A 27,191-nucleotide genomic window follows, 5' to 3' on the forward strand; every position below is an offset into this window, starting at 1 on the left:
TTCTGGCTTGGGGATTCCAGGCAAACTCTGTTCCTCGAGTCAGGGCACGCAGACAAGGCTGTTCTGGGTCCAGTGCAGCCTGGAGGTGCACTTTAGCCTTTAGGTCATTTGAAAATGTGTAAGTTCCCAGAAATATTTAATTTTTCATCTTATTTCAACACCTCGTGGGTATAGGTGGTAATTGAACCATGCCTGTCCCACTTATAACAGCTTCCTCTGGGTTTGGGTATGGCTTCTCTTCTCCTTGTCACCACTTTATAGGTCCAGTTCGTTAACTCTGATTTTTTTTTTTTTTTTTTTTTGTCTTTCAAGAAAAACCTTCTCTGTGTATGACATGTCCTGCATGGAAAAATCTGGCAATATAGGAAACCAATGCAGAAAACAAACAAACAAACAAAAAACCCACATAGCACCATAGGTACCACCCATAGGCAGCACTTGAGCCAGGAGACTCTCATTTGCGATGTCTGGTTGAACAAAGAATATGTCATCATTCCTCTTGGCATATGACTCTAGGGAGATTATTCCTAATGGAATCTAACTTAATGTGACCATACCAGAGCTTACCAATCATTGTTATCCATCTGTCAAAAGATATAATTTCCCAATAGCAAAATCTAATGCTTCTAGATTCTATGGCTAGGCTCCCGTTTTGATGTCCAGCCCAGTACCAACACTTATCTTCTCCTGCTCCATCCCAGTGAGAGAAGGTACACTGAAGAAACCTGGACAATCAGCAGTGCTATTTGTTGACTTAAGCTTTGGGGAACGAACTGATCCAATGCCACCTCTGAGGCTACAGGAATATCATGAGTTCAAGGTCATCGATAGCTGTACAGTAAGGCTTTGTTTCAAGGATGAAAAGTAGCAAGTTTAGGAGGGAATGAGAACATGAGTCAGTGATGCTGTTTATACTTCTGCCTTCCTTTGGTAAAATTTCCAGTGTGCTCTTTGTAATTACATGCCAAAATGTCACAGGGTTGACGTCCAGGTGACCCATGGAAGAAAATATCCCTGATAATAACTTATAAATGCATTACACAGAAAGATGCTGGGATAAAGTCGTCACCAGAAAAACTTGCTGTGGACATGGAAAGCAAGTCTAAACCAGCTGTCAGGCACTTGGAGTGTGGGGAAGCACTGTTGGAGGACTATACCATTATAGAGGCAATTATTTTATAGGACCGGCATTGATGCTACAGACACTTACTGAATGCTTACCTTCAATAGGGTATAGCTGATGGAGTGGACAGGATAACAGGCTCACAAGTCTTGGCACATTTCATTTTGTCCATTGGTAATGGCATACCATCATAACTGTTTCGTGCATTTACTTATTTAGCTTGAACCAGAAAGTGTTCTAGATACTTACCAAACATTAACTGTTTTGATCCTGGAAGAAACCTCATAAGGTAGGCAATCTTATGATCCCTAACTCATGTATACCCTCAAGGATAAAGATGGAGACACGGCACAGAGAAGTAAGTGACTTGCTAAATGGACTGAATTTGAATCCAAGGACACCTGGTTCCAAAGTCTGCACTCGTACCCATCACTTTGGTTTTTGCTGTGACATGGAAGCTGGTGGCATGAATCAAACTAGCATTTCCTTCTGTGTTATTTATTCAGAAGCCTGTCTCTGCTACTCTGAACCAAGCTGAGATCAGTTTAGCTGTTTCACTCACATGTGTATTCAGCTAGGGGTGTCTATCCCAGGACATCGGGCTTAGCAGTCCTTCCACAGAGCCTCTCCTTGTCTACCACTATAGCAGAAATCTGTAAAGGCTGGACAGACTCTCTATGGTCCTTTGTTTGCATTAAACGTTGCTGTTCTCTCATTTGATGGAAGCATCTAGGGAGATCCAGAGGCAGTGTGGGAAGGCTTTATTCAGGAGCATGAGAAAGTTGGAGTGGAAACAGAGCACATTGTGCAATTAACCTGACACTTCTTGATTTCACACTATGCTGAGTTAATCTTGCTTTCTTGACAGTTTCAAATTTGGTATTTCAGACTCCAGAGGAATTTTGAAAATGCCATAATGTGTAGCCTTACTGTTACAGGAAGAAAATAAAAGCAGTATGAAGCAGAAAGTTAAAAAGATGTTTATGATCTTAGGCTGACCCTGGAGAAACATCTTCCGAGGCTCCAAGCGAAACCAGGACAACGCCAGCAGAGAATGGGGTGAATCACACCGCATCCCTTGCACCCAAGCCGCCTTCCCAGGCTCCACACAGCCAGCCTGCTCCAGGTAAACAGCGGGACAGTGCCATTTGCTAGCTCTCCAACCTTCAGCTTCTGGGCACTTCTGCGGGCCCAGAAGCTATGGCTGAGGGATATAAGCAGACTATAAGTGATATGGGTGGGCAGGTGGCAGGATGGACACATGGTTGACTGTTACCAAGCCTCACAGATACTCACCTGGCTCTGCTGAGAACCTAAAACCCACCTGTGTCATTGGTTGTTATTTGGGGGTGAATTATGATCCATCCACTAATAGAGTTTGAGTTTGTGAAGAGTTCTACAAACAACTTACCAGTATGCCTTAGAAGCACTTTCTTGCTTCCACTTCAAGGCTCTGCCACCACCTGATTTTCCAGTAACCTTAAATGTCCTCTTATGCTAGGCTGTCTGCTAGAGTGTGCATTTGAGTTAGGTCATCTCATCATCCCAGTCCTCAGCAGGGTGCATTCTATAGTTTCATTTGGGAGATGATGAAGCACTTCCTGAAGGACACAATGCCAGAGAAGGGAAGCCAGGTCAGAGGGCGTATGGTACTACTAAAGTGCTTGCTTTTAGCTTCCGTTCTTCACCCAAATCATTTCAATGCCTCTCATGTTAGCATTTCAACTCACTCTCCTTAATTGAGTGTATGTATGGTGTGTGTGTGTGTGTGTGTGTGTGTGTGTGTGTGTGTGTGTGTGTGTGTATGTGGTAGTGTTTGTCTCTCTGTGTATGATATGTATGTGTCTGTGTGTTTGTATGTGTATATATGTATGTGTATGTGTGTATGAGTACTGTGATGGTGATGGTGTGTATGTCTGTTATGTATGTGTGTGTGTATGTATGTGTGTGTATATATATATATATATGTGTGTGTGTATGCACATATATATGTGGGGTGGCATTTGTGTATATGTATGTGCATGTGTGAGGGGTGTGGTGGTAGTGATGATGATGTGTGTGTATGATATGTATGTGTCTATGTTTGTATGTATGTATATATGTATGTGTGAGTGCTGTGGTGGTGGTGTGTGTGTGATATATATGTGTGTTTGTATGTATGTATGTGTGTGTATATGTGTGTGTGTGTGCTTGTATGTGTAATGTGTGGTGTGTATATATGTGTATGTGTGAGTGGTGTGGTGATGGTGGTAGTAATGGTGTGTGTGTGTGTGTGTGTGTGTGTGTGTGTGTGTGTTTTTGTGTTTCTCTTAACAGACAGAAGCCATCCTGAGAGCAAGTTGAGCTTCATGCATCCTCTGTAATCACTCACTTCCAAGAAGTGGCATGCATTTGAGCCATCTAGTTGAGTCAGTTAATAAAACAGGAGGGGGATAACATAAAACATGAGAGTGTGACTCTGTGCCCGTTTTCTTCTCTGTCATAGTGGAACATGGAATTGGTGAAATACAGATCTTCTCACTGATGGGCAAGGCTGCTTTTTCAGAGAATATGTTTTATAAATACAAATCCTTCTTCATTTGTATCAACCATGCATTCACTGATCCTCTACTCCTATGAAATCAATAATAGGAGAGAGTGAACCATAACAGGACACGGCATTTCCAAATGATTATTATCTACCACATGCAAACACTTTCAGGGCTTCTGAACTGAGCTTATTGCTTCTGGGAATAAAAGAGAATTTGCCATTTTAACATCTTGATTTTTAAGTGATACTCAAAAAATAATTTGGCTTACAGGAAACAGTTAAAAATATTACAGACTCTGTGATGCAAACTCTCCTTTCCCGCTAAAGTCAGCAAGAACACAGTAAGCTTTCAAAACAAGTTAGTCTTCTGTAAGCTTGGCCTGCCTTGCACCAGGGTCTATTGATTGTCCTAGATTTGCACCCAGGGTCCCACAGTGAGAGCACTTGCTCATCATGTCTCCACGATCACCTTCCTTCTGTAACAGCTCCCAACTCTCTCTTGTTTCTCATACCCCTGATATTTTATTATTTTTCAAAATGTCCCTTGCTTCCTTTGAGCTGCCTCAATGTTTTCTTGTCATTAATCTGGGCTTCTGTTTTGATGCTGTGCCCTTCTTAATGCATCTTGGTGGGGACAGGTAATGTTGCCATGTCCCAACCCTAGGTCAAAATGGCTTCCCTCTGAAAGTTTTGCTTCCCACTCCTCTGTGTAGAAGCATTTTGAGGGTGTGTAATACCTGTTACACCTCACACTTGGCACAGTGATCATGAAGTTGATTGGTCTTTGGTCAGCATTCACTCTTTAATCATGTCATTCCTGATCTTGCCAGAAGGTGGCAGTAGTATTGCTGAGATTGAATTTCTTGTTTTGGTTCAAGTAGAGGGATGTCTCCCTATCTATGGAGAATGCCCGTAGTTACTCATCAGCATAGCATTGAATCCAAGTTACAAACTAAAGAGGTTTTACTGTAATTATGTTGTAAACAACTTTCTACAACTTTTTAGCCATCTCTCTAAAGAGACTTAGAATTTGGGGGCACAGGGGCAGGACCCCCCCAGTCCTGGAGATGAAACCCAGATGGCCAAGTGCTCTTCTACCCCGGGGCTGCACCTCCATCCACAAACATGCTTGGAAAATGAGATAGAAATTTGGAAGATAAAGAAGGCCATCTCTTTGATCTTTTTGGTTGCAGGGTCTGTGAAGGCACCTGCCAAAACAGAAGATCTGATCCAGAGCGTGTTAACAGGTGAGCATAAACCATTTTTCCTCATGGAATTTGCCACATGAACATTGCACAGTAAGTGTACAGAGGGGAGAAGAAACCCGGCCTTGGATTACACCTAGTCAGGGACAGTTTCCAGAAGATGTCACGGCTCCTGGCAGTCCTCTGCCTTTTCCCTGGTGTTTACCATGACTGAAACGTGTCAGCTTTGCAAGAATGTGCAGGGCTGCAGATTGGGGATATGTAAACTTTATCCACACAGCTATATTTCACCAAAAATACATAAATCATTCCTAGAAATTATGAAGAACTTACAAGGCAACAAAGCACGTTTTTAAAGGGCTTCCATGGGAAGCAATACAATGCTGATGAAGAAAACAAGATACTGAAATGTTATCTAAAAATCTGCAAGTGTATACACACAGGGTCTGCACCGCACCCTATCTGTGGCTATCTCTGAACAGTTCACCCATTAGTGATATGTGTCTTTATGCAGATGAGCATTACTTTTTACATTTGGGGATATTCCCAAGGGATAGTCTTTTACCCGGAGGCTTTTTCAAAGACAGGTTAGACTGTCTTTTTCTTAGAGGGTTGGAGCACGGGGAGTTCTGTTTCTAGACTGTTTGTGGCTCATGTTCTAGGTTCTCATGAGGTGGAATCGGCTACCAGAAAATGCAGAAGTTTCTCAGGATTATAAATTCTTAATGCAGCCATTATTACGCAACTGTCTGAAGTCAGTTTGAACCTGAGGGAAACTGTTAAATAAATGTATCTAGTTCTCTCCACAACTTCTTCCTTCAATAAGAAGAAAAAGTAGTTGTCAGGACAGACACACAGTAAGAGAAGGAAGCACTGTTTAAAGGCCTTGGTGTTTAGCAACAGAAATTACCATTCCAGCTTCCCTGTTTATGCACAGCCCGTTTCTATCCAGGTTTGCTATGGTTTCTGATATATATTATTTCTGAACCTCTTGACAGTTCCAAATATTTATGGTATCTTTTGTGGTGTTGTTCCTAAAACAGAAAGTTCAAATCAAGAAATGGAAACATGTGAACTCTGACTTAGCTGGGTCCAAATAAATGATAATTCATTGAAGTTGAGACACCATACATTGAAAGGCTCCCCAAAACCCCATTCTTGTAATTCTAGAGAAAGCAATAGAGAAGCTAGTGTGGGATCTTGACTTCAGAAGTGAGAACTCATTTTACAAATGCTTATTATAGAAGTGATGGAGTGTGCCTATGTAGTGATTTAAGATCAGACTTTGTCACATTGACCATTTTTTTCCTCAACATTGGATAAAACACTACAGTCATACAGGTGGCCCTAGCCCTGCTGGAGCCTTTGTGAAAGTTAGATTAAAGGACACTTTCTTGGCACACCTGACTGTCATATCCCCTGATATGTAGGGAGAAACCTACGGTGTGTCCCTTGTCAGTGCATCCCCTGAATGACGCTGAACCTGTGTGATCATTTGCTAAGTCGCTTTAGCAGTGGCTGTCAACTCGTGGGTCATGACTCCTCCAGCAAACCTCCATTTCTAGAAATATTTACATTATGATTCATGACAGTAGCAGAATTATAGTTATGAAGTAGCAGCAAAAAACAATTTATGGTTGGGGATTACCACAACATGAAAAATTAAAGGTCCACATCATTAGGAAGGTTGAGAACCACTGATCTAAGGCATGGTACCAAAAACAACAAAACACTTTCCATGATTTTTATTTTATTTAACCATCAGACCAGCCTTTAGTAGAAATGCCATCATCCCTAAGAAGGATGAAGTTGGGGCCTGCTCCATTTTCCTCTGATGTGATATGTTCTGTTCCCGGGCATAGTGAGGCTAGGTTATTAACTCTGCTTCTCTGCAGAATTTTCCTCTATATAAAGGGAAATCTTCTTTTGATCATCCCAAATTCACAAGAAGCTGGCCTTCATGGGGAGACCAGACCCGGTGTGCCATGCACACCTTGGGTTCTCGTAGGATTGTTCAGAAGTCATACTGAAATTGATGTGCGTGCTTTTGCTTGGTTGTTTCCACTGCTGATCTACTTTCCCTCTCCTCAGCTCACAAGGAGCCACAGGCACACAAATCCCCATTCTAGACTCTCCTTCTGGGAAAACCAAACTTAAAGCCCCAAAGAAGGAACTCGCTCTCTGCAATGTTTTGTTAGCACAGTCGTTAGCTAGTGGCCAGAGCAGTTTACTGACAGTTCTGACATCTAGGCTGTGCTCTTCAGCCACTCTTGGAAGGAATAAGCTGTTCCTCTCTGAACAGGATGCCACTGTCCCTACCCCTGGACTCTCAGCCACTCTGTCACTCAGCTCCTAACGCTCCTCTGTTGCAGAAGTAGAGGCGCAAACCATCGAAGAGCTCAAGCAACAGAAATCGTTCGTGAAACTTCAAAAGAAACACTACAAAGAAATGAAAGACCTGGTGAAGAGACACCACAAGAAAACCACGGAGCTCATTAAGGAGCACACGACCAAGTACAACGAGATTCAGAATGACTACCTGAGAAGGAGGGCAGCCTTGGAGAAGTCCGCCAAAAAGGACAGCAAGAAGAAGTGAGTCCATAAAGAGATGCTGCCCTGGCGGGGGGTTGATGGTTTATATGCTGTGATGCCACAGGGAGCAAAGTCACTCCACAGGCTCCACCCTGCCCTTCTTGAGTATTTTCAGTTCACAGTTGCTTATAAGCTAAATTTAGTTCCCTCCTTCCTACCTTCCCTCTCTTCTCCCCTCCCCGCTTTCCAGGCTAGTCTTGGCTGGCTGAATTCCTGTGACCCTTCTTTCTCTGGTCTTGGCATAGCTAGTACTTTGGGTATGGATTTCTTCATTTGAACAAATTCTGGGGTAGATATACAATTATGCTTCCAGAGCACTAGCTCTTGGCTCAGATATCGGGTCCCTGATGCCCCCACCCCTACCCCACACCATCCCCACACACCATAGCAGCTGCCAAAGTGTGGGTATGGAGTTCTTATGTACCTAGAATCGAGTTGAACAGACTGTTTACCATGAGGAAGGAGAAGCTTCAACTTTCTTTTGATGCCTGAAACCCGTAATGGCCTGACAGATATCCTGGGGTCTGGGGCTCTCACAGTACATCTCTCATATACTCAAAGCACTCAGAATGTGGCAGAGAGAAGCAAGTCTAGCATAGCTATTGAGTAATATTATTATTTTGTTTCTTGTGCCCTGTGGATAATTCAATGATTGTATACAATTTTACCCTTAAACAGCAAATATGCAGTCACGTTTGCTAGTTAGTTTTATCTCAGCTTATAAAAACTAGAAAAATCTCAATGTACCCATCAAACTGCCCCAGGAAGTGTTTGGTGCATTTTCATAATTAATGTTTGACATGGGAAGGCTATTTTACTGTCAGTAGTGCTGAGTTAATGGCCCCAGGGTCTATAAGGAAGAAGGCTGAGGAAGCCATGAGGAACAAGTCAATAAGCAACATTTCTCCATGGCCTCTGTATTAGTTCCTTCCTCCAGGTACCTGCCCTGACTTCCTTCAATGATGGAAGTATAAGATGAAATAATCGCTTTGCTCCCTAAGTAGTTTTAGTCACGGTGTTTTATCACAGTAACAGAAACCCAAGACATCGAGATAACTCGAGGAAAATGGACAACACATATAACCGTGGTACAGCATAACCATAAAGACTATCAAAAAGAACAAAATTTTGATGTAGAATGACCTCAGAGAAGATAACATCCCCTGTGTTTTTAAATTTTTTTATTGCAGTGCTAAGGATGGATCCCAGGGACTTGTGCATGCTGGACAAGTCCTTCACTACTTAGCTGATACCCACTCTCTAGAGTTTTGAGACAGAGCATCACCATGTGTAGCTCAGTTTGCCAGCTAGGTTTTATGATGACTTGGCACAAGCTAGAGTCATCTGAGATGAGGGAATCTCAGTTGAGAAAATGCCTCCATAAGATTGGCTGTGGGTAAGCCTGAAGGGCATTTTCTCAATGATTGCTTTGAGAGGACTCAGCCTATTGTGGGTGGGGCCACCTCTTGGCTGGTGGTTCTGGGTTCTATAATAGGCTGCTGAGTAGATCGTAAGGAGAAAGCCAGTAAGTAGCACACCAGCCCCCCCACACTTGAGATGGACTTGAAGTCATAATTTGCCTGCCTTGTTGTCCAAAAGCTGAGATTATATGCAAATGTCACCACACCCAGCTGGGAGAGCCATTCTGACAAGTCACAGTATAGAATGAGGTGACTCCTAAGGAATCAATCATGCACAACCATAGAGTGATAGGAGGCAGTCCCAGGCCAAGGGGAAGATTCAAAGCCGGGAAAAATTGACCTGTTTCAAGAATAGTTCAGTTGGCAAAATGGATAAGACCTAGTGAGCCCCATGTGGTGTGACACAAATGATGTCTAGCAGCTAGGAGAGGGAACTGTTTAACCAAGGTCTTCCAGAGCAGAAGCAAATGACAAGTAATTCAGAACTTATGTGGTTGAGTGAGAAGCCACAGAAGGAAACAGTTTGATGAAATGTCTGCAGTCTAATTAATAGCCTCAGAAAATATTCATAGCTGCTGCATGGAAGATGACCCTTTGCTGCACTTTTGAGATGTACATGAGCTGCTATCAAGTCTGCTTCAGTCATGCTTGGAGCAGGTGATGCTAGAGTCATGGTGTCTAGATGGTACTCTGTCAGGACTGGGGACTCAGAGCAGGAACAGAGAGACCTGAGGGGACACTCTCTCAGGAGTCCAGATGGGCGATGATACAGGTTTTTCCTAAAAAAGAGGGGCACGGAAATGGTAGCAAAGGCTGGATTCTTGCCTTGTTGTTTTTCCTAAGAGAGTTTAGGATGAGAAGTGGATACCTGGAGGAAAGAAGACACGGCCCATGTGGCTCTGTCACTGCCAGCTATCCTTGTAGAGATTGAAATGTATGTGATCACGATGGCCATATCTGTTCAAGAAACTCCATTCTCCAGCTAAAGCCATATGGCTCAGAGTCTGCCTCATAGGAGCAGCAATGAGAAAGATGTTTTTAGGAGCCTCTTCAGAGCTGGGGTCATGGGTAAGAGTTTAACAAATTACTCTTATGAGATGTCCTAATGGTTCCTGTTAACTGATAAGTGGAGAGATGTGGTCAGGGAGACCCAACAATCATCAGAGATGTAGGAAACGGGTGTAGCGCTCACAGTCAGAGCTTTTCTAGAAATGGGTCAGGGGCTCTCAAAGTCTTTCAAGGTCTTGACCTAAAGGGAATTATCACTGCTGAGAAATACAACCTTTTTCTCTAGCTGAAACTTCTATATGCCGTCCTGAAACGGAGTGTGTAAGCCACCTGTCCATGGTTGGGAACACAGTAGGCTGTGATGCCTCCTTCTCCTCTTACTGTGCTCTGAATCATCATCTTTCTCACCAGGTAGAGAAAAGCAGGATGCAGCTTCAAATCCATATTGTGACATATGATGTAATGCGTGCTCACCTTGAAAACACGATCAAAATGCAAGACTTGATTTTTTAAAAGTAGCAAAAATCACCTTTCCTTAGAGGTTGAACAGACGTAGAACGATAGCAGGTGAGATGTGTCACTCCTTCTCGGGAAGCTAAAGGCTAAGTCAGCATTTACCTCTTGCTGCACAGCCAGTGAAGGCCAAGTTTGCTCTAAATACCTCCTAAGAACTCTAAAGATGCACACATTTATATGTTTATTTGCTCTTATACCATATCCTGAAAATTCCTAATGCAGCATCAAAATAACTTCACAGGAGAGATGTGTATGTAAATGCCTTTGTAGCCCACAATGTACAAAGAGGCCAGCATATAGAGGAAGCCAGGCAGGGCTTCTGAAACCTTCTGTTCTGCTTGAATCCCACATATGCTGGGTCTCTATGACCACCAGAACCAGCAGAGTAGTGATCCACAGGAGGCAAGAAAGTGGTTTGGTTTAACATGACTAAGTAGGGTATTGCTTCATGCTTACAGAGTCTGACAAGTAGTTTATTTTAGGCATATTTAAGCACAGCACAATCTGGTGAAAACTAACTCCTAGAGAAAGTACCCAAGGAGCTACAGGGGTCTGCAACCCTATAGGTGGAACAACAATATGAACTACCCAGTACCCCCGGAGCTCGTGTCTCTAGCTGCATATGTAGCAGAAGATGGCCTAGTCGGCCATCAGTGGAAAGAGAGGCCCATTGGTCTTGCAAACTTTATATGCCTCAGTACAGGGGAACGCTAGGGCCAAGAAGTGGGAGTGGGTAGGTAGGGGAGTGAGGGGGGTATGGGGGACTTTTGGGATAGCATTGGAAATGTAAATGAAGAAAATACCGAATTAAAATAAAATAAAATAAAATAAAATAAAAAAATTTTTAAAAAAGAAAACTAACTCAACCTCCTGTGCACAACACAGCACAAAGGAAACTAAATAAAGATTGGACATACCTACATTAAAACTCTTTATGAACTACATGTGATACCTTCCATAAAGATGGGTTTATAAAGCTTAGGCTGTCTGGATGAGGATCCCGTGTGTTCTCAGCCATACAAATAGCGTAAAGGTCACCAGGCTACTAACCATATCCATGATTAATCCCTTTCTTTGAAGGAACAACTCTGTGTGTTTAATATTCCAGGTTCGCTAATATTTATCTGTGAGCAGAAACCTCCATGCCGCCTACACACAGAAAGGGGGCACGGAGGGAGAGCAACAGGGAAAGAGAGAAAGAGGGAGAGAGAAAGAGAGGGAGAGAAAGAGGGAGAGGGGAAGGGAAGGGGGAATGGGATAGGGAGAGAACCAGAGAAACAGAGGAGAAGGGAGAGAGGGAGAATAGGCCTAGACATAGCTGTAAGCAAGTATGTGGAAACTTTATGGAAGCTAAAAGCAACACACGCGCATACACATCTTAGACAGGAGCCATGAGCCACATGTGGCTATTAGGCCCTTGATTAGGTCATTTGAACTCCAGGTGTAGCTCAGTGGAAAACTTTACATGTAACCCAAGCAAGAAAAAAGTGCATTTTATCAGTACTATGATGTACTCAAACTATAAAATACATACCAGATTTCTCCGACTCCAAAAGAAAACTAAAATAACTCCGACATCTTTTGGCTTCTTTTAATTGGTTAAATTAATATATACACATACAATTATTCTTTTGAGTCCAGAGATTGCCTTGTAACTGAGGTGGCACTTTGCAATCAGTCTGCTTTGAGTTCCTGAATGCTAGGATTACAGGTGTTCCTCGCACATCCAGCTTATAGCACATCTTGTTAAAAATTAGTATCACTCATTTCCCATTTATAGGCGGCTAGTACAAGTGCTATGCATGGTGAACTATCACACTCATAGTTCACATTGTGTTTCTGCAATACAGCACCAACTCTCGATGCCGTTTCTGTCCTTGAACACTGAATTAACCTCTTATCCTTTGAGGAAAGGAAATATAGGACAGACCATTCTACTTCTCTGTCTAAAGAAAGCGTGCATGGTCTTCCCTAAGAGAAAAGTGCTTTCTCCGTATCAGATCTCCCAAGGATTTATTTCTAGAAGCTCTGGAGTGGCTTTGAGCCTGTTTCGATGGAAGATGTAAAAGGATTACCTCTTTTTAGAATTGTCCACCAAAAAGCAAAAAGTCTCAAAATGTTTCATATCCGAAGATGGATCAGGAGAATCCAAGACCCTGGGGTCCTAGCTATGCCTTCCTGTCTCCCATCTCCCTTAATCTACAAGTAAATCTTACAGATTTCTCTGAGTAACCATTGGGTAGTGTGTTCAGTACAGCATTCTCTCATTCCTTCATCCGTCATCATCTCCCTGAGCACTCTACAGAACGTGAAGAGCCCTTTATGCAAAAATAGTTTCTGTCTCGATGTGGGATTCATATCTTCTCCTTCTAGTGGTTTAGGTTTTTACATCCAAGCCCAGTGGCCTTGAGAGGAGGCATTCTGGAGCCTCCCAAGCACCTGGTACCACCAGCCCAGTTCTTGCATTTCTCTGTCTGTGTCTTTGCAGATCTGAACCCAGCAGCCCTGACCACGGCTCATCAGCCATTGAGCAAGACCTCGCTGCCCTGGATGCAGAAATGACTCAGAAGTTGATAGACTTGAAAGACAAGCAACAACAGCAGCTGCTTAATCTTCGGCAAGAGCAGTATTACAGCGAGAAGTACCAAAAGCGAGAACACATTAAACTGGTAAGCCACGAAGCATGGTTGTGTTTGTGCAGCTGCAGGGCTCTGTGAAGGAGCAAATGTTTGCTGCTCTCAGATGACGCACAGGGCACAGGGCAGAAGTGTATGGCAACAGCGTGCAGGGGGCAGAGGCTACCCAGTACACTAACACTCCTCACATTTGATGAATCCCTCTAATCCTTCCATGGAGCTATGCTTCGTGTTTACCTTTCCTGGATTACTTTTGAGCATCCATTAGTTTGAGAGCATCTTTGAGAGGGCACAAGGGAGTAAAACATTCTTTCCAAAGTAAAGCAAGCACTGCAAGGAAATTTTCGCTCTACTTCAGCATCACTGAGCTTTTCAGGAACAGGCATGATAAAACCACCCACTGCCTACAATCCTGATTTTCCTTCAAAGACTCAAGGCTACCTGTGAAAGCGAAGGACACCCTCTTTGTTAGTGATGAGGTTTGCCTGCCAAAATATTTTCTCTTGGATAGTGAAAGTCTTGATACTGTTTTTGATGCTTTCATGAAGAGTGGAATATTTAACACTTAGTCACACGCAGAAACACACAAAGTGAATTTAGGAGTTAAGTACTAGCCCTGAAAACAAGCTAATGCCAGAAACAAACAGATCGGAACAAATAGCCTTGACTAAAATGGGCAGTGTACTTAGGAAATGGTTTCATAGAATTATCCATCCTTTTGTTCTGAGTCTGTCTATGTAAGAAATGCTGCACTCTATGAAAAGACAACCTATAAAAGGAAGAAAATCTTTTTTTAAATTAATTATTCCATTCATTTACATCTCAAATTATATCCCACTTCCTGGTTACCCCTCCACATGTCTCCCATCCCACAGCTGACCTCTCCCCCTCCCCTTTGCCTCTATGAGGGTGCTCCCTCACCCACCCACACTCTCCTGCCCCACTGCTCCAGGCATCAAACCTAAACAGGACCAAGGCCCCCCCTCCCATTGGATGTCAGAGAAGACCATCCTCTGCTACATATGTAACTGGAGCCATGGATTCTTCCCTGTACACTTCTTGGTAGGAAGAAAAACTTTGCCAACTATACCTCTAACAAGGAATTAAAACCTATAAAGAACCATACAATCTAAACACCATGGAAATAAGCCATTGGGTCAGTAAGTGTGCAAATAAGTTTAATAGACAGTTCTCCAAAGAAAAAATGCAAATGACCAGTAAATATACGAAAATGTTCACTATCTTTTATCTGTCAGAGAAATGCAAATTAAGACTACTTTTGAGATTCCATTTCACCCAGGTCACAAGGGCTAGAAGCAGATGACAAAAAAAATAATAGTAAGACTGGGGGACAGGACAAACTGTCACAAGCTGCTAGTGGAAGGTGGCCTAGTGTGGCCATTATGGACATCAGTTACACACGCTCTCAAAAAAACAAAACTAGCATTCCCATGTGACTCAGCTGCCCAAAGGAGTCCTAACTCAACACACCTCACACACCTGCATGCTCATTTTTATCTTTGCCCCATTCACAGCAGTCTGTAGATAGGAAGAGGCCAAGATATTCATTAAAGGGAGAAAGGAAGGAAGGAAGGAAGGAAGGAAGGAAGGAAGGAAGGAAGGAAGAAAGGACGAACTAGGGGAAATGTGGTAAATAGCACAGAGTGTTACATGGCCATAGAGAAGAATTAAGTTATTTCTCAACACAGGGAAATGGGTGTAACTGGAGATTGTCAGGTTCAGTTAGTCCAGACTGAAAGACATAGAACATGTTCTCTCGCATGTGTGAAATTTAGATTTAAATATAAACATCTGGCATGAAAACAGAGCAGGGACTCTAAAGGGGAAGGAATGGGAAAAGAGGGGAGAAGGAGAACAAGAAAGGTTAATGAAGACAGAGACGGAATAGCTTATTTCTCTCATAGAAGTTACATTTGTGAATAAGCCACACATGACTGTGAGTGTGTGTGTGTGTGTGTGTTTTGTGTATGGGCACCCACATCATACCTTACAACTGCTTGTAACTCCAGTCCCAGGAGGTCCGATGCCTTTTCTGAACTCTGCTGGTATGCATGTACATGGTGCACAGACATATAGTCAGGCACTGACACACATACATAAAAAAAATCAATTATCTTTTTTTCTAAAGATCGAAACAGTAAAAGAATGTCTGGGAGAGGTTGAGGGTAGAGGTGAGGAAAGAATTGCCTTGACAGATCCAAGAGAGCCAAAGTCAATTTTAATAATAGATGACAGCTGTCCTTCGCGATCCAACCATTACTATCTGAATTTCTCCAGTAAGCTATGACTATAACCATGAAGAAAACAGCTGTGCATTGAACACTCACTGCTGACACACATACTGGATAATTAAGCCAGTTATAGGAATGGCATTGGGTCTACTCCTCAGAGCACTCGTAACCTTTCAGGATTGTTGTTGGCACTCTTTCCATGTGGTGACTTTTCCAAGGTGTTATGACTAGAAAGTAGTGCATCTGTGATTTAAACTTTGTCCATCTGACTATAGAGTCTCTGCTTCCTAACCACTACACAGACTCCTCTTCTACTTCATGTCGCATGCCAATGTTGTGATGAAGGGCTTGCTTTGTGTTGTTTGTTGCTCATGTGAAACATAGCCATGCATTTCTTTTGGATGGCTTGCATTCTCTCTCTCTCTCTCTCTCTCTCTCTCTCTCTCTCTCTCTCTCTCTCTCTCTCTTACTTGTTTCACATATCACATAAAATGCAAAATATCAGCATGCTCACAATTAAGAACAACCATCACCATAATCAACACTAACTTTTATCATCCCAAAAGGAAAAAAACTACTTTGTCCATTTCAAACAAATGTTGGACAAAACTCGCAACAATTCTTGCCCTTCTGGAGCTAACCATCTAAAAGGGGGGGGGGGGGGGGAACAGACCATAAGCAGCATGAGTTGGCAGAAAATTTAATATATTAAGTAGTGAGAAGGATCATGAGAAAAAATAATATTACTATTAGGAAATAGATGTTTGAGACTCTATCCCAAAACTTTAAAGAAACTTGGCAGGAAGGACTGACAGATGAATTGATAAGACAACATTTGAGTCCTGAGCTGAAGGCCTAGTCCAGGCACACACATGGAAGAAGGTTTCTAGACAAAAGGAGTGACACACAAAGTGTCTAGGCTGGATCTTGGAAGACTAACAGAGTGGTTCCATCAATATTGAGTAAGGCAGATGATATTTAATGTAGAGGATACAGATCTAGGATTTGGGGGAACTGTCTTGTGTAGGTTGTCCTCAGAACTAGGTAGATACCATATAAGGGTGTCAGGCTGAGGGAAGGCCTATTTTTGAACAAGTGACTGACATGGAATAGCATCCACAAAGACCATTCTGAAAATCCCTTCACTCCATAGTAAGAACTGGTTTTCCAGGAAGGGATGGTCCCAGGCTCAGGTGAGACCAAGGCTGGCCCCAGATACTGTGAAATCCTGGGTTCGTCAACAGAGGACTCAAGTTGACTAACATTATGAATACTACTAAAAAGTCCAGACAACCCATTCATAGTGACCTGGACAAGACTCCATTCACCAAGAACAGGGTCATGGCTATGAGAAAGTGATATAGTCAAATAAAGGGGGGAAGCTGGTATTCATCAGTGATTCTCAAAAAAAAAATGGAAAGAAAGAAAGAACGAACGAAAGAAAAAGAGAGAGAGAGAGAGAGAGAGAGAGAAGGAGGGAGGGAGGGAGGGAGGGAGGGAGGGAGAGAGAGAGAGAGAGAGAGAGAGAGAGAGAGAAAGAGAAAGAAAGAAAGAAAGAAAGAAAGAAAGAAAGAAAGAAAGAAAGAAAGAAAGAAAGAAAGAAAGAAAGAAAGAAAGAAGAAAGGGGAAAAAAAAGAAAGAAATCAGAAAGTGCCTGGGAAGTAAGCCATAGCAGCCGAGGAAGCCCTCTTGTCTGTGTGTGTCCTGGGAAAGGGGGTGAACTTCAGCTGCAAATGGGATGAAGGAGACACTACAGGGAAGAGCCACACTGAAGAGCGTGGAAAGAGGCTGAATCTACTTACTGTGCTGTGGGAGATATCAAAGTCCTGGCAGAGGTGACGTGCTAGAATATGTGCCCTCTCCCTTCAACTGAAGAAAGGAAACACACACTCTGTAGACCTAAGATATCATACAACATAAATATGTGTCCAGATCAACATACCCCAGGTTACAGGTCAAATGTTAACCAACCTTCTCAAAATGCTCCCTGGCTCACGGCAGTGTTTGTGAGCTTGGAGCTCAGATAAACCACTTAGGAAGGCTTTTGTTAAGAACGCTGAGACCCAGACTCCTTAGATCTGGAAACTCGCAGCTTATTTCAAGGCCATTTGACTTCTGCAGTTCACACTCCTTCACTCCCCTTCCAACACGAATACCAGACTTTCCAATTCCGAATGTAATAACTGGAGATTGGTTTGCCGGAGACATTCTTGCTAGAAAGCTGACTGAAAGTGACAGTTTTATCTTTGGTGGTGTGTCTGGATGATGAGCGGGCTACCCAGGCTAGATTAGACAAACGCCAAGTGCCGCTTAGAAGTCAGCAGGCCCCAGGTACAGGGGTGATGGGAAATTTAAAGAGAAGTTATTTCATTTCCTAAGATGGATTTAAGGTGAGAAGTGCATGGCTTACAGTTTTTGCATTTCAGAGACTAAGAAGCCCTGACATCAACAAACTCCTAACCAAATATCCACTGAAAACAGTAACTTCAGCCCAATATTCTGATAGGTGCCAAAGACAAAATAAGTAAAATCACTTGAGGAGGACGTGACATGGAATTTCAACAGTCATATCAATTTTAAAATGAAATCAGTCATAAAGGTGTCAGTAAGCTGACAGAAAAGCAAAGATGTGGCAACAGTTTACCAAATCTGGAAACTATTAATTGCCATTGAGGCCATTGTTCCTATTAACACAGGAGATATGTAATAACACAATTTGCATAGACGGTAGTTTCAGTGGTTTTGAACCTGTTCATTCAACAGGCAGATTGCAGGTCCCATCCCAGGTCTGCTATCTCATGTTCTGTGTTTCAGCTGAGTCCTGGGTGACACTGCATACACTCAAGTTGAAGAGGCATGATAAACACCTGTCTGGGTTCAAATCAGTACATTTTAGAATCAGCCAAAAGTTCGCTTTAATTAAAATGGGAAACACTGCGCCCTTCACAACTTGTTCAGTGAGCTGGCTGGCTGGCATCTGTCATGGCTGAGTATATCTCTGCTGGGGCTGCCTGCCCATATTCACAGTGCTTTAGTATGGATGTATGAAGACACAGATGGAACCCCACCACCACCCATTCAAGTCTGTGAGCCTCATGAATGGCCTGAGTATTTACACTACCAAAGGACCCTGGCTCCTAGCAAGGAACTGAAGCTCCCCCTGATAATGTCTTATGCACCCAGACCATGGAAAAAAAACCTTGTGTTTTCTTTATGCCACTCGTATAAGATCTTAACTTGAAAAACTTATTTTTATTGTATTTGTGTGTCTCTGTGATGGTATACCGTGTGTGTGTGTGTGTGTGTGTGTGTGTGTGTGTGTGTGTGTCCATGGAGACCCAAAGAGGGCATCCTATCTCTTGGAGCTGAAGTTACTGGCACTTATGAGCCACCTGTTGTGCGAACTGAGAGCTAAATTGTGGTTCCATAGATTTGAATGGTCTAGAATTTTTTATGTAGACTAGGCTGGTCTCCAACTCACAAAGAGTCAACTGCTTCTTAAAATTGTATTAGGCTTAAAATTGTGCACCACATCACTGGTGAGGTTTTACATTTAAAAGTCACTAGTAAGTGATAACACTTGATAGGAGTTCCATGTTATTATCCTCAGTAACCGTCAATAGTTAGCCCTGCATCACATTCACAGCTGCAGGATAGGGATTGTTAGGGTTTTGTGATAGTGTTGATAGTCTTATTTCTCAGTCAGAATGCTTGGCCTCCACTTTCCATTCTTTCCTTTTTTTTTTTTTTCTTTTTCTTTTTCTTTCAGTGCTGGGAATTGAATCTGAGCCTCGCTAATACTAGACTAGCACTGACCCATAACTCCAGCCCCTCACATATGCTCTGCTCATCCATTTCTTCCTCATTTCCCCTTAACTTTGTACACGTCCTCGTGTCAGTCATATGAGCAGCTATTCTAAGACAAATCAACATAAGCATGCACAGCCCTGAATCCTCTAATAACCTGTCAACCCCAAAGGACCAAAAGATGCATTTTTAATCCAGAGCTCTGAGTGGTTGTCACCACCCATGAGTAGAACACCTCATAGGCTATGATAATGATACAGGGGTTAGAATCAAATACCCCCTCACGGGACATTGCTGCCCACTGAATTTAGAATTCTTATCTGTTCGTTGAAGAGAAGAGTAATTATCAGTCCATTAGACTGCAGGGAAGAGTAAGAGAAGCATGCATAGAATACTGTCTACAAGTGAACATCTTTATTTTGTGTGATATATGAACTGCCTAGGAAGTCTGTACTTCAAACTCAAATGTGTTGTCATGATCGAGCTCCTGGTACAACTGGAGAGAACCCACGGTCTTCCTTTTGACGATTTGTGCTGACTCTGTGCTCCAGCTTGCTGTGACACTCTCGAGTCTCCTCCCTCTGTGGCCCTGCCTGAGACACACACGCCAGAAGTAATTACAGGGTGGGCGTTCACCATGGTTTGCTGGGGTCCTGTTATCTGTTTTTCTCTCATGTTCTGACTTTAGTGCAGAATCATTTTTTATTCTCAAAAATGAAATCATCTATCGTTCCCTAAAATGCTACCATTTTTTTTAACCAGGAATGACAAATAAGTAAAGGCTTTTAATAGCAGAACAATAAATGAAGTAATTGTGAACATGCATTATTTGTCAGTTTTTCTATCGTTCCCTAATGGAGTTGGTCACACACACACACACACACACACACACACACACACACACACACAAAGCCCCACAAACTCCAAAAAAACCCAAAAGTCTAAACAAACCAATAAAAAACGCCAATAAGACAAAAATAGACCAAGACAAAACAAAAAGTGCACACACAAGAAAATGGAGTCTATTTTGTCTGCTCCAACTACTTATAGACATGGACCATTCCCTTCCCTTTTGCAGCAGTTCCCAACTACAAAAGACTTCCTGGGTAGAGCATGACTTTGCATCTACTTCCCTCTTTCAGTGCAGGGATTTTGTCTGGTTTGAACCTATATACATCTTGTGCATGGTGTCAGTCTATGAGTTCATCTTATATGCATTATTCCTTTTATATCAAGAGGACACTGTTTCTTGGAGTCAGCTACCACCGCTGGCTCTTAAAATCTTCCTACCTCCTCTTTCTCATAGATCCATGAGTCTTAAGGTGAGGGGGGATTCGATAAAGACATGCTATGTAGAATCTGAGTCATCCAAAGGCTGTCAGTATCTGCACATTGTCCAGTTGTGGGTCTCTGTGTTAATTACCATCTACTGCATGCAAGGAGAGGATTAATGCAATGTCGAGGATTAAGTGTTTTTCTGATCTATGAGTATATAGCATTACATGGCTTTTTTTTCTATATTCTTTTAGCAGAGTAATAGTAGTAGATTTTCACCCAGGGCATATAACTTATCTAACTTCAGGGTATTGGACAGTTTATAAGTGCCAGGTATGGGTTCCATCCCATATAGTAGGAATTAAAACTAATTTTTAAAAAATGGTTGATTACTACTATAACAATTGTGCCACTATTGCAGATGTATATCTTGTATGAAAGTCTCTATTGTAGGTCATAGGTTTTATAGCTGGGTGATCTTGATAATTCATTTTCTCTTCTGATACGGTGCAAAATGCCTTCCAGTACCGTGAATGCTAATCAATAGGGGTGAAGCCTCAAATCTTGAATCTCTGTTTCTCCATGTTCAATGATAGAAGTAAGTTATATCTTCAGCAATGTGACCTTACTCGTGTGTGTGTGTGTGTGTGTGTGTGTGTGTGTGTGTGTGGTATCTGTGTTCATGTATTATGTATTTTCAGAAGCTTCTACAGTAATAGGTATCCTTATGATTTTTCAAAAGGCTTTTATTGTTAGCTGTCTCTCCCTATATTCCCTCCTCTACCGTACCCGTTCATCTTCCTCCCCCCATGTAATCCTCCTATCCAGGTTCCCTTTATCTCTTTATAACACTGCACTATTTGTCCTTCCTTGGAAGATCTTCTCATCCCCACTGGTCCCTTACTAGTTCCATTCCTCTATAGGAACTCTCTCAAGAGTTCTTCTTTTTTTATTATGTTGTTTAAGTCAAGTCATAGGACTTGTCAATAGTTAGAGAACTAGACTCTTCATTTTGGGCAGCTGTCAATAACAATGCAAAGTGGGAGTGCAGGGAAAGGCATAGATTCTGAGATAATTTTAGAAAAAAACAACAATCTGTGTACATCCCTTATAGTTCAAATGTGAGATTTAATAGGAAAATTCATGGAAACTTAACCAAGTGGCTGGAATCTGGTAAGACTTCTTTACCACAGATAATCAGCGCAGGACTGAGGGAAGGCACAGTGGCTTGTGTTCTCACATATGTACCTTTTGATAAAACTATTTCATCTTTTTTTGGTATCTGTATCCCTATTTCTTTCCTTTTTTCCAATTTTTTATTAGATATTTTCTTCATTTACATTTCAAATGCTATCCCGAAAGTCCCCTATACCCTCCCCCTGCCCTGCTCCACTACCCACCCACTCCCAGTTCTTGGCCCTGGCATTCCCCTGTACTGGGGCATATAAAGTTTGCAAGACCAAGGGGCCTCTCTTCCCTGTATCCCTATTTCTAAAACAAGATGTTTATACAAGAATTCTTAGAAAGTCTCCTTTCACTAGGACGTTAGTCTCATATTATAGAATATAGGATGACTCACCTCCCAGAGATTTAAAGTAATAATTAGAATGTCTAGTTTAAAGCAACGGATTTTTAAACCCTGGTCTGTCTGTCTTCCTCTCTCTCTCTCTCTCTCTCTCTCTCTCTCTCTCTCTTTCTCTCTCTCTCTCTCATACACAATATGCATCGTCCTGATTTGATTTAGTGGTGCTGATGATTATTTAGTAAAAATTAAAGAAAACATAAATGAGCAGCGAAACCCAAGGCAAGGCAGAGAATAGCTTTGGTTTGTGTCAGCATAAAGGAGTTCAGGAGGAAGATATTCTTGTGTAAGAAAAATTCTAAAATAAAATCCACATGACTGATCTTTAGTTTGAACACCTGGAATCGCAAGAATTACTGCAATTCATCTGGAAAATGATATATTTTGTATTTAGAGAAGAAAGAAAAGATGGGCATGATACACATCTTCACGGGCAGCTCTTCTGGGCCTTCCATCCAAACGGACCATAGAGCCCATGATTTATAAGCAAGTTACAAGCAAGACAAATGTTATCTCCTTTAGTCAGGTCCGCATTTCTAACTAGCTAAAAACCCCTATTTGCCATGATGGTTATTTCAAGCAATTAATATTTATTTTGTTTATTCTGAAGTGGCCTTTGTGGCTTTTAGAATCAGAAGGTCTAAAGAGCTGCAGTGGCACAACTCATCATGTGTCACTTAGTCTACAAAATAGGCTACAGCTCCTGCGTCAGACTTACCAATTTGTCAAAAGGTATTCAAGTACTGTAAGCTATAGCCTCATGGAAGGGTAGCAAACATGTCCTTTAAGGAAGCATATGTGCTATTCCAGTCCCATCTCCCCATAGCTAAAGGTGGCCCTTATCATGGTACAAACCCAGAGTGAATAAGTTAGATGAAAATATTTACACTGAATAGAGACGCAGTTCAGACTTTCAAGTTTCTTTCTGGAATAAAGGAAATTTCATCTATGAATCATGTAAATATGTAAGTACAAATATTTGTCTAGTTCAGTGGTAGAGTACTTTCTTGTCATGTATGAGTTCCCGGTTCTGACCCTGAGCTCTCCAGTAAACATAAAGCACCAACACATGTAGGGTCAAGTGAGTAGGTATCAATTCTCTTTAATTGTGGAAAATAAAAATGAATAATGGTTGCCTGGGAATGAAAGACTGTTTTAGAGAGTAAGCAAGATGGCAGCCTTTTCAGCCAAAACTTTCATCTCTGAGAAATTAATGGAGAAAGTCAGCTCACTGTGAACAGGGCTCTCCAGTGCTCACAGTCAGACTGTCTGTGATACTGTAAGACCCCCAAAACTGGGGAGACTTCTGCTTAAGTCCCGAGATGAGCTGGCCGGCACCCCAATAACCAGAAAACCACACCTGATGCAAATTGTAAGAGGCTTTATTGTCAGCTAGCTGAGGACGAACTCCCCTGGGTAACGGTGGGGGGCTTTTAACAGCTAGCTGAGGAATTGGGAGGAGTTGGGAGGAGAGTTGGGAAGAGTTGGGAGGAGTTTGGCTACAGCTCTTCTCTAGCGGGTGTCCTTGGCACAGGGAGCCAAGCAAGCGCCTGGCTGGGTCTCACCACAATCATCGCATCTCTGGCTGTAAGGCACAGAAACAAAAAGGCTTTTTGCTGGCTATAGAGAACAAAGAGCTTCTTTCTGACTGTATTTTAGAGATCAGGGAAAATAAGCTTGGGGAATGTCCAGGGGCTTTACCTTTCAGGGAGAAACGCTTTAAGTCGGGGTCTCACAATACCATAGATGTCCAGCAAGGAGTTGCTGGATTCAGGAATGAAGAATTTCCAACTTCAGTGGTCCAGACTCCCCAGAGTAAACATCTACTTTGTCTTTAAACTCTCAGTGTTGTGTTTGCTCTTTGCATCACTACGTAACTGAGAAGTTGAGCAGTTCTTAGTAAAAAATCACTAGAGGGACTTTGACAATCATCAGGAACTAATGGGAGCAACAAAGGAGGGGGAACTGTGTGGGAGCCTATTTAACACTGGGTTAACACTGGTCATCTACCTCCTAAAGTCATCCTGCTCAGAAAAGACTGCAAACTTCTATCCACACATCTTTTATCCTCTTTGACTTAGCAACTGGGAATTGTACTCATCTGTGGAAAAAAAATTTCCTTCTTCCAGTGACTAAGCCAATAGAAATTTAGTTCACAGTTAAAAACAAGCATGAAATTCTAGTCTCTGGGGCTTTAGGTTTTTTTTTTTGTTTTTTTTTTAATGTGTTTGGTTTGTTTTTGGTTTTTGATTTTTTAAAATTGTTTGGACATTTATCTAGGGGATTGCCATAAATAGTAAACGAAGTAAAAAAGATGTGTCTGTTAGAGGAAAACTAAATTATAACAGTTAAAATTAAACATTTTATGTAGAATTCCAGATTACCATATGGACTCTTGGTTCATTTCCTAGGAACTCTATATCTCTGTTCCCTTGTTACTTTGTTTGTCCCTGGAGAAGCTTGGAGATCACACTTAACTCCAAAAGCTAATCTCCTCTTCTCTTAGGTTTGTTAAAAGTGTTTCCATCACTACAAAAAAACCACTCTTCTAGATCCTGTGTTTATATCTCATAGAGTGAAAACTTTGAACCAAAACCCAAGTTGCTTCACCTTATTGAGGGAACAATAGAGACATTTTTAGTTTTGGGTTTTTTTTTTCATTTGGCTGGTTGGTTGGTTGGTTGGTTGGCTGTTTTTTTTGGTTTGGTTTGGTTTGCTTTGTTTTGGTTTGGTTTGGTTTTGTGTTTTGGTTTAGAGTTTTTTTGTTTTTGTTTGTTTATTTTTTGTTTTCTTTTGTTTTGTAAAGTTTCTTTAGATTACAAGAGTTAGAAACTTACACTGGACTAACTTGAACAATAGTATACACTAGGAAAAAAATAAACAGGATAAAATCATTATTCTTAAAAAAAAATTTGTGGAAATGTAAAGAAGAAAATTAACAGAGATGGATCCAGAAACAGCTTACTCAGGAAGCCTATCCAGAGACTTCTTGTAGCCCTCATGTAATTATTACCACTGTTCCCCCTTTTGCTCCCCTCTAATTTTAGTGTTATCCTTATTCGAATGGGGACAAGACAGGGTTTTCATTTCTTTCTTTATTGACCTGTAGGTGAGTCTTAGAGAAGAACGTTACTAGGTTTATGATTGGCCAGCCTTGTTACCTTAGAGAAGTCACACATGGCCAGAAGGCAAGCTATGATTAGAATATGATTTCCTGGATCAATGACTTTGGCCAAAGAATGGGGGGGTGAAGATTACAACAGTTTCCATGGGAACCAAACGTGAACCAGAAACCAGAGCAAGCTCTTCCCAGAGAAACAGTGCTATGTGGGAAAGCCCAGATGGGCCCATGCCTTCTCTTGGTGAGGTAGGAAAGAGACCCACTGTGTATGCATATATATCATCTACTTAACAGACACTACTAACAGATTGTGTTGGTTCTTATCCTGCTACCTAGATACAAACAGATACAAGCATCTTAATTATACAGATTTCAGATAAGAGTTGCTGAGGTACAATGGCACAATTCAAGGGAGCCTACAATCACAGAAGTAATTTTTTTTGTCCTATGTCCTGTTCACATAGGACTGTCACTGAAAGGATGGAATAGTGTGAAGGGAAAGTGTACACACAGGTGTATGCACACAGTTCTGGAAGCAAACTATTGCCTTGTTTATTACAATATGATGAATGCCAATGTTAAAAGAGAATCTGCAAATTGAAATATATCTGGGGATAGGGCCAGCTAAGTCTTGGAGACATATAAGAAGGGAAAAATCTCTGGGCTGCAGTAGAAAAGCTGACATGAGGCTGCAGACAGGGAAGAAATGCTTGCAAGATAGACTGCAGCTTGTAGGTATGTGCACCAGGGTTCCTGTTACCAGAAAGCTGTGCTGTGTAGAAAAATTTACAGATGTCTGTGATTCAGTGGATGATGAAACTACCCAAGAAGGTAGGGGAAAGCCTTGCACATTCTTGAGTTGAATAAAGATGCCTGATCAAAGGAAAAGTCCTGTCTCTGGGAACAGAGGAAGTCTCTGCTCACTTATGTAGATGCTGAGGTAGGGAAGTGAGGAGCATCCACAGTTAGGCTTACTAGGCAAAGACAAGAGGGACTGGTTCTGGGAGGAGAGAGAAAGACGAGGTTTTTGCACAGAGGGAGTTTATCCCATAAGACCAGGCATTTCTGAGAAAAATAGGGATTTTTTTTCCGATCCCTCCAGAAGTAGAAAAGACATGAAGAGAAGTAAAGAAACTTAATTTAGTGGGGAAAAGCAAACCAGCCAAATGAAGGACCTACAATATGGTATATGGTCTGTCAGGAATCGTGTGTGTGCTTCCCAAGCTGTCTAAACCACTCTGGTTACAGAGATGAGGGCACTCCATTGGGAGTAGTGAAGAGAATACAAAGTTCCAAAGATTCTGAGACATAGACCACACAAACTGAAATGGCTTCTTTAATGGTGTCAGCATGTTCCTCAATAATCCAGACAGGGTTCTTCAAATTCCAAGGCGCACATTTTGTCCTAGGAATCTTGATTCTAGGATTACAGATTCTGAATTCTTGGTCTAGGAGAAGGCCTGAGAGTTCTCGTTTCTAATGTGTGTCCTTATCACGCTGAGGCTGTTCATCAGAGGACACATGAGTAACAGGATCAAAGTACCCAGGGGACCACGTAAGGATCCACATTCCCGGACAAGGTTATGGAAATACTCATTTACCAGTTCATAGGTCTGGGAACACGGCCTTGTGATCTTTGTCCTTAAGAAGTCTCCCCAAGTGAATCTAATAGCGCAAAGTGGGGAATCTCTGAATAATTTCTGTGATGCATGTGGGATAAATGAAACAGGGGACAGGTCCTCTGGGGGGGTGGAAGGAATGCAGAGGTGAGGTGATAGCCTGGGTCAATGTAAAAGCCTTCTGTGAGTCCTTGGGGACAGGGACAACAGCATTGTTGGAAAGTTTGATTCCTGGCACTGCTCACAGTGTGATTTCCTCAACTACGGCAGCTGTGCTGAGGCCATCTCTCCTGAATGATGGCACGGGCATTCTGTGGCCCATGCTCTCCTTGATAGCTATTTCCATCCAGATGCGGGGACTTTCCTGTTTATCATAAGTGAACATGGATCTCTCTAAGCCTCTGACACCAACACTGGGGTTACACACAGAAATGACCATGCCTGCTTTTTACGTGGGTGCTGGAGATGAGAACCCAGGTCATGATGCTATCGAAGCAAGGGCTC

The 27,191-nt window shown here is 42.1% G+C and overlaps 1 protein-coding gene across 3 annotated transcripts in view; it reads left to right on the forward strand.

Annotated features, from left to right (window-relative positions):
• Nucleotides 1–27,191, forward strand: part of Plcb1 (phospholipase C, beta 1) — a 689,095-nt gene that overhangs the window by 571,374 nt on the left and 90,530 nt on the right. For all 3 annotated transcript variants that reach the window (NM_019677.2, NM_001145830.1, XM_006498930.3), the window contains 4 exons: nt 2,117–2,249; nt 4,847–4,900; nt 7,231–7,450; nt 12,884–13,064. In NM_019677.2, coding sequence (NP_062651.2) covers nt 2,117–2,249; nt 4,847–4,900; nt 7,231–7,450; nt 12,884–13,064 — 588 coding nt within the window. The remainder of the gene's footprint in view (nt 1–2,116; nt 2,250–4,846; nt 4,901–7,230; nt 7,451–12,883; nt 13,065–27,191) is intronic.

Source organism: Mus musculus, chromosome 2 (genome assembly GCF_000001635.26).
Source record: "Mus musculus strain C57BL/6J chromosome 2, GRCm38.p6 C57BL/6J".
NCBI lineage: Eukaryota > Metazoa > Chordata > Mammalia > Rodentia > Muridae > Mus > Mus musculus.